The following is an 11,250-nucleotide window of genomic DNA, read 5'->3' on the forward strand; positions in this document are numbered from 1 at the left end:
AGCCGCTCTGGGGCAAGGGTGAAGCGCACTGCAGGCGGCTCTGAGGGCTGGCGGGGAAAGGGGGGCGTTCAGTCCAGGCGGCTCTGAGGGCTGGCTAGGCGGAGAGGGAAGCACTGCAGGCGGCGGCTCCTTCTGCCTGAGGCCCTGCCCCTTCCAAGCCCTCTTGCTCGGGGCCCAGCAATCCTGTCGGCTCCCCTGCTCCTCAGCAGCAGTGCTCAAAAGCTGGGGTGGGGAACCTAAGGCCCTGGAGTCGCATGAGGCCGCTGGCTTGCCTGGATCCGGCTCCAAGACTCTGACACACTGATGCTCCAGCCCCACCACCCCTGCCATCGCCCCACAGGGATGGAATAAATCTACTCTCCTGGGCCCCCATGGCTCTGTTGTGTGAGGGGAATGTCTTTCTCTTTCTCAGTCCTCAGTCAGGGGCCACCTCAGAGAGAGGATTTTTTTTGGGCTGTTTTTTTTTGCTTCTCACTTGTGTGCGCCCCCCCCCCCCAGCTCATTTTTTTTCTGTGGGTCAGCGGCTCCTGACCCAGAAAAGGTTCCCCACGGCTGTTATTCTGAAATAACAATGCGAGCGTCTCCACAGCAACTCCATTATTTTGAAATAATTTGAAATAATTTTGAAATAAGACGGCTTCTTCCGGCTTCTGTGAACCTCATTCTACGAAGAATAACGCCCATTCCAAAATAGCGTGTGTAAGCGTGTTTCGAAATAGCCCCTCGCCAGGGCCATTCTAAGTTATTCCTCCCGGGGGGTCTAAATCGAGAGAGCCCGTCTCCATTAGGGAAGCCGGCCTCGGACTCATTTTGAGGCTTCCCTGCAGCGTAGATGTGCATTTCAAAAGAAGCTATTTTGGAATAATTCCGGAACAGCTTATTCTGAAATAACCCTGCAGTGTAGACGCAGCACTACAGATCAGCTGGGCTTGGAGGACAGCTAGTGCTCTCGCACAGCTAGTGCCCCCTGCTGGGAGAGGCTGGCGCTGAACTCACATCCAGACACTGTGATGTTTTCCCCCACCAAGTGGTGGTTGGGCCACAGAGAGAGGTTGCGGCGCACGCTACAGCTCAACAGAGCTCATTCTTTGAGAGCAGCCAATCAAGGTTCCTGCATTTAAATCCAGAGATGGCAGGTTTGATTCCCACTGCTGCCGACCCCACAGTATTATTCCCCGTCATCCTTCCCTGGAAGAGATGGAGACTGGGGAAATAGCTTCTTTCAGAGCCTTCCCGGCAGGTATCCCATCCCACCAGCATCCCAACACCATTCCTTACATCCGTTCCCGCTGAAGGAGCTCAAGAGTGGAGCCAGTCCCCCAGTGGCTTTGCTGGGCCTGGACTAGCCTTGAGCCGTGCACAGTGAGGTTGATAGGGTTGCCAGGTGTCTGATTTTCACCCGGATAGTCCGGAATTGCATCTTCTGTCCAGAGAAAAAACTGGACATGTAAATTTAAAGGCGGGAATTTAAAGATGCAGCGACCTTTTTTTTTTTTTTTTTTGCTTAATAAGTTTTATCTCCCGATTTTTTTGTTTGCTTTTTGGTCAACCAATTTTTTTTCCCTGCCATGTCCGGGATTTTTTGTGAAAATATCTGGCAACCCTAGAGGTTGGCTGTGTTGGTACCTACAGAACGCTTGGAGAGTGGGATGTAACTACCTCTTGCTCTTTCCTGGAAGGTTGCTGGCTGAGGAGGAGGAGAAACTGAAGGAGCTGATGAAGCTGAAGGAGGAGCAGGAAGAATACATCATCAGGACCCAGCGAGAGAAGCAGGTCCTTAAGCAGGAGATGGAAAACAAGAGCAAATATTTGGAGGAGGCCCAAAAGCAGCTGGAAGAAGTGAGAGAGAACAGGCAGCGGGTAGACCAGGATGTGATGGTGAGCATGGTACCAGCCCGGCCTTCCTGTCTGCCATTAATACCCTCAAGAGAGATTCACCAAACTCACTCTGGGGTTCTCTCCCTGCTGCAAAGAAATAGGACGGCTTTTCTAGTCTGGAAATCAGAGCTTTCTTCTTGGAGGAGAGCACGTTGTTGATTTTTAGCATGTGATTCTTCATAATACTAGAGAAATGGGACCCGTTCCTGTTCTCGTGTGCCCTGCTGTAAATGTGAACTGGCTTCACTGAAATAGATGGCATTATACCCATGTAAACACTGGCAAAGCCAGAAAGATCGGGCCCATGGCTTTCAACAGGAAAAATCTCTCCTGTCTAAGCAGATGTAAATATGCCCGTTGCTGCAGCAGCTAAGTGCTCCCGTTCCCTGTCAAAGGAGCTGACGGTTGAGCTCTGATGGGCAGCGTTCCAGATATTTCTGCAGGGGCGATACATTCTCATCTGAGAGGAGTTGTTTCAGCTACACAAACTTCCCAGGCTGACCTGAGCAACATTGGGGGTTGTAAGTTTCATGCCCACCAAGCTTGGCTGGCAGACTCTTCTGTGGGAAATCTGCTGGAGCGGCCAGAGACTGGAGGGCTAAGGGTGGGACAGCAAATCCCGGAGACGGGATTCCTTTGCTCCCATGTTGCATGATGATTCCCTGATTATCTGTCTGGCAGGATCTGCATGTGTGGCACGTGGTGGTGGGAAAGCGAGGCCAGAGCTGCTCAGAGGGCAACAGTGGAAGGTTTATGGCTCGCAAAGGCATCCCGGCATAGGGATGGGTGCAGTGAAAAAGCGGGGCCAGGGTGGCAAAGAGCTGACTGGCTAGGAAGGGGAAGGTAGCAGAGCTGTGTTCTGGCAGTTGCAGACCCCATTCAGGACTATTCAGGACTATCTCACAAATCAGAGACCCTCTGGCCTGTGGTTGCCGGGCGTGTGATGGCTCCAAGCCCCGCCAGAACAGAAACTGGGATAGTTCAAATTAGGGATGGAAAATCCCATTGAATTGGTTAAAAGCAGTGTTGGCACCAATTAAAGAGCAGGTGAGCAGGGCGGGGGGGAGGGGACGATTGCTCCAATTGGGCTGGAGTGCCCCCTACCCGCTGGGGTTGGGCTAGAGCAACATACAGGTGCTGCTCCCGCTTAGCTGCTCCCAGGCCACCGTGGGGGCTGCTGGCTCTTAGCCAACACAGACTGGGAGCTGGCAGCCCAATGCAGGGGATCTGGCGGGGCTTGATCACCCCTCTGCCCATGGCTGGCCCGTAGATGGAGGGGGCTGCTCCCAGGAGTACTGGTTAACGGGTGATGCTTACTGGATAACCATTAACACCCCTAGTTCAGACCAATCTCCGTTCTCCAAGGCAGGATAAGTTTAAAGTCCAGTTTCTGGGCAGGGGGATGGGAACTTTCTACAGCTGGTCCAGGGCAAGGTGGATTTGCTGGCTGCGTGCACATTCATAGAATCATAGATTCCCAGGGCTGGCAGAGACCTCAGGAGTCGTCGAGTCCAACCCCCTGCCCAAGGCAGGACCAACCCTAACGAAATCATCCCCGCCAGGGCTTTGTCAAGCCGGGACTTAAAAACTTCTAGGGATGGAGATTCCACCCCCTCCCTAGGGAACCCATCCCAGTGCTTCCCCACTCTCCTAGGGACATAGCTTTTCCTAATATCCAACCTAGCCCTCCCCTTTACCTGCCCATGTTCATTTCAGGCGGCCCAAAGAAAGCTCCGACAAGCCAGCACCAATGTCAAGCACTGGAATGTCCAGATGAATCGACTGATGCACCCCATTGCGCCAGGAGGTGAGAGGCAGGGCTAGGATTTGGGGCAAAAATATACCTTCCTGTGACAGCTTGTTATTTTGCAGCCATGCTGCTTTGGAATATTCGCACCTCTCACAAGTTAAGCAGAATAGAGCTTGGTCATGACTTGGATGGGAGACTTCCCAGGAACATGCTTGGGAGCACTGGGGAGTTGGAGATGCCCTCTTCTGCATGGAATTTACAAGCAAAATCCTAAGAACACGTGGTTATTAAAGATAGTTTGTGTCCCTTTTTACGGGTGGGGGGTTAAACTGAATCTCCTAGCCACTGGACAGGGAGGGAATTGCATTCTGCCCCTTCTTTCACTTCCTAGTGTTGCTTGGTGCTGTTTAACAGCTACCAGGCTGTACCCCAGAAGTGGCTGCATTTCAGGAGCAGGTAAAGTGAGAATATACACTGTAGTTTGTGAAGTGCTATGAGAGCAATGGCTGCTACATTATGCTGCTACGGGGACATTGAGAGGTTTATGGATGTGCCGTGGGAAATAATTACCTATTTGCGTCTGTTCCCAGAGAAGCGCACAACAGCAAGTGGAGTATTCCCCAGCATCCCGCCCGTTCTCCTCGCCAGGCGGGAATCGTCCCTCAAGCTCAGGCAGAGATCAGAAGAGAAGCACTGTGATCCTGAGAGCCAAGAAAGCAAGAAGAACATGGACAATGGAGAGACCAAGAGGCTGTCGCTATCTTCTGACATGGACACCACAGCTGCAGAACCCTCCAACTAGCTCAGCAGCATGGCAGAGCCCAGAACAGAACTGTAGGCACCGTGGGATGTTCAGACTAGCGCGAGTAGTCAATGCAGTAATCTCTGATGGAGACATGGCAGTTTGTAGACACATGCCAGAGAGAAGTAAGGATTCTATAGGGGATGTTTATAAAGCATCTAGGACACTGTGCAAATAAAGTTTGCAACTTGCCAGGAGACCCAGGGCCACGCCTGACTTGGTGAGATATTGCAGCTTCTACTATCTGTGTGGCGTAAGTGCAAGACTGGGGGACTACAACTCCCAGCATGCTGTGCTATGTTTTGAAGTGAGCGGCCTGCTGCCTTTCATAGTAAAGCCAAAGGTGGCTGTGAATTGCCTTGTAGAATCCTACAGACTGGCTGACCCACAGACCCTGCTCTGGCCACCCCTGGTGTTAGGATTTCCAGTTGTTGCTGTTACAACCACTGCTGTCTGGCACACCAAGCTGCCAAGTGCATGGCTCCTGTAAAGATGATGTCCACAAGAGACTTGAAAAATTGAGCTGTGCCCTGTTTTGCTTATTTTGTAAAGACGGCTGAGAAGGAGTTCGGGATTTTTTTTATTTTTTTTTACCTTAACTATCAGCAATGTCAAATCTTCCCTCCTTTTCCAGGAAGAGCTGTGGAACTCACTTGAGAAGGGGCAGGATGGGGCTCTTTAACAAAGATGTGCTTTCTCTAAGGGGAACCGGGAATAAAGCTTTTTTTTTTTTTTCTAAACAATGTGACTGTAAATCTCCCCTTTCACACGCCTCCTGTTTCATGTGGTATCCTAGTTTCATTCATTCTTTCTCTAGGGTCTTCCAGAGCAGATAAGCTCTGAACTTCGAATGCAGGGAACGGTTAACTTAAAACTAAATCCTCCTCCGGCATCTTTATCCATTGTCAACCCTAGAAAAACGGCACAAGCTGATCATTGTTTCCTTTTGCGCAGGCCCTGTACCGAGGGTGAGTGTAGAGTGGGGATGCTGTGGAGGGTTTGGCAGTGAAGTTGCCAGTGGAAATTTTGCTCTTGGTTCTGATGGGAGATGAGTTAGATGCATTTCAGGATGTTTTCCTGGCTGGGGCAGCTTGTGAAAGATGCATCCTAGTGTGGATCTCTGCTGATGCTGCTTGGAATAGCTTCACCAGGAGAATGGTCCTGGGGCTTTCCATGCAGATGCATGAGAATTCCAGCCAGGCACCACAACAGGTGCTTAAGCTAGAAAGAACATGTAAGCCCGTCATAGTGCTGGTCACTACTGTGCAATTCAGAAGCTGCTATCCATCCTTTAGTTGTCTGGTTTTATCCGGGAGCTGGGCAGAGGGAGCTAATGCTAGGACACGCTGGCAAGGATGTAAAGATGATCAAAGGAAGATATTGGGACATGATTTTCCTGGAGAGAACATTTAATTAGCGTTAGCCCTGAACAGGATTCCATATTCCACTCTGCTCTGGAGACACCTACGTACGACTCCGCCTGAATAAATGCATCTGATAAGAGATTGTCTGGAGTAGGCTGGCACATGAATAAGATGAACAAGCCGCAGCAAAGCGCTAAGTGTTTGGCAGCTGCCACCATAAATCTGGCTTGCCATTCCCTGGTGTGCATCAGCCCAGCGATGCCTGCTTGGACGTGCTGGGGGCTGCGGGGAAAGAGTGGCTGCTTTCATGCTCTGACTGCCACGGGGAAGATCTGGCACCCAATCATCGTGCCCCTCCTGGGTTTCATTCTGAGATTTGGTTCTAAGCTGGAGCTCCCGAAATGCACCTGCTCGGGGGCAGCTTTTAGAAAGAAAACCCCTTTCGAAGGAGAGTTAAACAGAAACTTTCTTCCTCTTTAAGAAACAAGTCTTGTTATAGGTCATTCCTGGGCATCTGCCATGTATTGTTCCATCTCCTGCCTCCTGCATGCAGCCCTGGCTTCTCCTGGTGTGTTCCTTTCCAGGGGGTCTTCCTCCCATGAGGGCCTTAATTGTACTCGGAAAAGAGTCAAGAAACTATAACCAGCCACATCGCGGCAGGCATTCCCAGACGTCAGCTACTCGGCGTGCTATGGCTCAGGATACTGACCTCTTCTTGCAAAGCATTGGAGAGCTAAAGCTCTGTAAGAGAGAGCTGGGTGTAATTATTCCACGGTCGCTGTGCCCCTCCCTTTTGAGTTCCAGGAGTTGGGCGAGACCCGTCGGACCAGGGGGGCGGCCACAGGTACTGAATTGGGGGCCGCAGCTGACTTCCCCTCTCTGCCCTGTGGGGCCTTCCCCTCTGGGTTTGCATGGGGGCATGTTGGTGAGCTAGGCTAAGGGAATGCTGCTACTGCCCATGCTGCACCTGATTTAGAGACAGAGGCGGGCAGGATGTCCCAGTGGTTAGGATAGTGGGCAGAGAGCTCGCTTCAAGCCCTTGCTGTGATCTCCGTGGGTGAGTCTCTTGGGCCCAAATCCAATGAGGCTCCTAACTAAAAACAATGGAAATGAGGAGCCTAAATACCTTTATGGGTCTGGGCCTTAGCCTCCCTCTGGGCTTGAGTGCCCCACCTGTGCCATGGGGCTAACCGCCCTACCCTGCCTCACAGGGGTGCTGGGCAGCTCAACAGATGAATGACTGAGGTGCACAGATATGATGGTAGTGGAGGCTTCTAAATGGCTTGGACATCTACCTAGCTTTGTAGGCCCGCAGTCTCCAGGATTGTCCAGCCATCTGTATTTCAGGGCTCTGCCTGCTTAAGGGCACAAGCCAATGCTCACTGAAGGCACGGAAACATTTCCCATTGACTTCTGTGTCCACTTGGATCCGTAAACGCCACGTTTGTCTGTCGCACATTCAGGGGACTTCCTAAAAGCTTCCCTTGTGTTGTCTGCATGAACTCATTGACTCCCTGGGGGAATCGGAGCAAAAGCCAAGTCTTCTGAAAGCCTTTTTGCTATGAAAGTGCTGACATCAGCACCTAAGCACCTCTGAAATACAGCTCTACCAGCCTTTGGCTTTGGGAGCGTTACTGCACCGGGCACAGGGCCTCGGCTCAGATAAAGAACATTTGGGAAGCTGGTACAAAGAGAAGATCATGCTGTAAAATGCTGGGTCGGACTCAGTCCAGGGAGGGCTCTGGAACGCTGCACAGTTGGGTAGTAAAATTGCAATCTGGTTCCTACCTCCAGCTGCTTTCGGCAGTTTCCCACAGAACTATGCATGGTAATGCTGTTCCTTTAATAGTGTGCTTTCATTAAACACCGGGCAAGGAACGCCATTGGCTGCGGCAGGTTTGTTTACGTTGGGGTGGGGCTGTACAGCTGTCTCTGGAAAAAGAGAATGTGTGTGTCAGCAGACGTGCTGATTTTTGCTGAGTGGCCCCTCTGTTAAAACACCACACACGCTCAATAGGAAAGCACCAGAGAGGGCGGAGGATTCAATGTTCCCTTTAATTTTTTCCATCCGTGTACAGAGTCAATGTTATGATGCGCACTGTGGTATGTGCGGATGTGCACCACCATTAGAGACATATGCTGCCATCTGTGGGTACTCTGCCAATCAGCTGGGCGGTATTTGAATCTCTCTTGGGTGACTGTCCAGGCACTCAGCTTACAGGGAACACCGGAGAGGAATCGTCTGCCCTGTTTTTGTCCTGGCCACACAAAATGACCATGCTCGTCTGATGCCAAGGGGCTTTGCAGCTTTTCCAAACCGGGACTCCTCTGCATGCAGCCAGGGGCCCAGAGCATCCCCCCCGCACCACTCCAGTTCAGAAAGGTCGGGGTGCTTGTCACCGACTCACCCAGCCTGGATCATGAGTCCCAGCTAGAGCACCTCAGGGGGAACTAAAACCGACCAGAGCCTGCAGGAGCAGATCCTGCTGAGGCCCTGGGGTCTTTCACACAGAAGGCATTGGTTGGTGGAGAGAAAGATGCTCAGATTGGCGGGTAGAGAAACACAGAGGGTCACCGGGACCTGGCAAATGGATTTCATTGGCAGGCAGGAGACTGCCTTGGGCTCTCGAATGCTTTCTAGAGACAAGCAGCAGCTGCTGTTTGGGGTGGCTGGTCTGTTGCCAAGGAAAATGCCCACAAGCTGCAGGGGGCCGTAAGGGGAGAGTGACCTGGCAGAGGTGTCAGGGTGGGGAGTGAATGGTTCTTCTGCAGGGACTAATCAGTCCACCGGGGGGAGCTCCTCAGGTTTCGTAAGCCTGAAGAGTGACAGGCGGTTGACTTCGAAATCGTTTCCCAAGGCTCAAAGGGGTCCCTGTGTTAGTCTGTTTCAGCAAAAATAACAAGGAGTCTGGTGGCACCTTAAAGACGAACGAATGTATTTGGGCGTAGGCGTTGGTGGGAAATACAGGTTAGTCTTTAAGGTGCCATCGGACTCCTCGTTGTCTTTACCCAAGGGGCTTTCCCAGGTGAGTCTCACTTTGCCTGTAAACAACAGGGAAGGATGTCGGCTTAAACTCGACCGGCAATTCAGAGACAGCATCAGCCACATTTCACACTATCTCTGTGCTGATCTGCATTTCTCAAGGCCTCCATCATCCAGGGTAAGTAAGGGCTGTACCCTACCACACCTGGGCTCTAAATTGCAGAGAGCCGGTCGCAGCCCAGGAAGAAAAGGCAGCTGTCACTGCTCATGGAGAGATTCACTTTCCCACTGGCTTGGACCGAGTGACTAGCACGTGATTTACACCCTCCAAAATTGAGCCTGAAAAGTATAAACCATCCTGCTGTGGAACATCTGTCTCAAACTCCTTTTATTTCCCCCTTTGTTGCTTTTTTTAAAGGGGAATCACTTTTTTTGTCAGCAGCTGGAGCCTTCTCCCAGGCAACACAAGAGATTAGCAGTTCATTGCTTCACCTTAGAACAGGCATTTACTAAATAGGCAGCGCTTGTATCAGCACTTTCCTTTGATCAGCAGCTGACTTCAGAGGCATCTGGGTTGTGCTGCCTCCCAGGTTTGGTGGGACGGACACGGAGCGGAAAGAGCTTTGACGGCAGGCCGAGTCAGCAATACTGGGGCCGTGATCAGCTGCTGCAGAGACTAAGGCCAAGTCTACACTGGAACTTCACAGCACTGGAACTTCTGGCTCAGGGGTGTGAAAACACACCTACCCAGTTGCACTGCTGTAAAGTGCCAGTGTGAACCAGGCTTCGGTGGTGGGAGCCGGGCTCTTAGCACTTTTAGCTACTACTGGACGTGGTTTACACAGAGTGCGCTTTAAACTGTGATGTGTAGACAAAGCCTTAGAATGCAAGGGTCACATGTAAGCAAGCAAGACAGTGCAAAACGCCAGGGGGCTCCCACATTAAACTTGCCCTGCTGCTTCCATACAACTTTAAGGGAGGAGTGTCAGGAGGGAGAGGGAGGTGTAGGCAGCAGCTCTGGAGCTAAGGCAGAGAACTGGAGCTGCAGAAGATGGGAAATGGATGCAGTGATCCGAGCGCACACAGCCAAGGTGCAGATGGAAGAGGCACCTGCCTTGCACATTGGGGCTCCAGCTCTCATTGTCTTAGCCCTGCTATTACGTGTTTTCCAGCTGCCAGTATAGAGGGGTGTGAAGTACGTATCCACCTAGTCAGAGCAAGGGCTGGTACGCAGGACTCCCAGGTGCTATTTCTTCTTCTGGGAGAGATGTGGTCCAGGGGATGGGATGTGAGGGACACGAGTGGCAATTTCTGGTTCTGCCACCGATTCACTGCACAACCTTTGGCAAGTCACTTTCCTTTTTCTGTCAAAGAGGGGGAATACGCACCTCCCAGGGCTTATGTAGACACTGGTTGAAAAGTGGTTTGAGACCCTCCGGTGCATACCGCTGGCCAGACACAAAGCAGTCAAATATAGTCAGCACAGCCCCAAAGCTGATCCACAAAGCGGCATCCTGCTGGGGGTACAACACAGCTGGAGAAGGAGGAGTACACGGCAGGGTCAGTTCAGGAGGGACTCAGCAGCCCAGCTCAGCACTTGTAACACTTCTCTGTCTTTGTTCAGATTGTGCAGCCTGTCAGCTTCTTGACACAGGTTCCCTGTATCCCCCTTGTTCTGCCTAAGCTACCGCATTTTGATAGGACTCCTACTGCCATAGTTTGAGCACTAAACCTCCCAGGGCTGGGAATGCTGCCACTTCTCAGTAAATAATCATTCATCGTTAATAAGTTCATCCTGGCGTAAGGTCAACAACAGCCTGTTTGCTTTGGTCCCTCCTTGCTGATTCTATTTTCGCGATTGGGGCTTTTTTGTGGAAAACAAATCTGAGCTGTCTACACTGGCCCTTTTGCGCAAAAGTTTTGCGCAAAAGGGACTTTTGCCCGAACGGGAGCAGCATAGTATTTCCACAAGAAGCACTGATTTCTTACAGTAGGAAGTCAGTGCTTTTGCGGAAATTCAAGCAGCCAGTGTAGACAGCTGGCAAGTTTTTCCAGAAAAGCGGCTGATTTTCTGGAAAAATTGGCCAGTCTAGACACAGCCATGGAGTCTGATATTTACTTTGAGGCAATCTTGTTTATTTCAAGGAATGTTCCAAATCTTGTACCTCTGATTGCAGAAGGCCCTACGGACAATGAGAGCAGTGTCTTAATTTGCAGTCGTCAAGCCTCCTTCTCCAACAACACCAGACCCAAAAGCGCGCTCGAGCTTTCTTCTGGGACATGAGAGCTGGACGTGATGACCTCCTGAGGTCTCTTCCAGTTGTATGAGTCTATGATGTGCTGCTCACAGGCTTTTTTGCTTGGCTTCCTTGCCATGCCCTCTTTCTCTGTTGTCAGTTTCTGCCTGATCTCCTTCCCACTCAGGGCTGACTGCTCAAAGCAATACTCAGCAGAAAGCTCCCGGGCAGGCTCC

The 11,250-nt window shown here is 51.4% G+C and overlaps 1 protein-coding gene across 2 annotated transcripts in view; it reads left to right on the plus strand.

Annotated features, from left to right (window-relative positions):
* Positions 1-8,741, plus strand: part of DEF6 (DEF6 guanine nucleotide exchange factor) — a 49,149-nt gene extending 40,408 nt beyond the window's left edge. The window contains exons 9-11 of one of the 2 annotated variants that reach the window (XM_075910414.1): positions 1,680-1,878; positions 3,595-3,685; positions 4,219-8,737. In XM_075910414.1, coding sequence (XP_075766529.1) covers positions 1,680-1,878; positions 3,595-3,685; positions 4,219-4,430 — 502 coding nt within the window. In that variant the 3' untranslated portion in view covers positions 4,431-8,737. Of the gene's footprint in view, positions 1-1,679; positions 1,879-3,594; positions 3,686-4,218 lie in introns of both variants that reach the window. The other variant, XM_075910415.1, reaches the window with a different exon arrangement.
* Positions 8,742-11,250: the final 2,509 nt, after the last annotated feature.

The sequence above is a fragment of the Pelodiscus sinensis genome, chromosome 27 (genome assembly GCF_049634645.1).
Source record: "Pelodiscus sinensis isolate JC-2024 chromosome 27, ASM4963464v1, whole genome shotgun sequence".
Taxonomy (NCBI): domain Eukaryota; kingdom Metazoa; phylum Chordata; order Testudines; family Trionychidae; genus Pelodiscus; species Pelodiscus sinensis.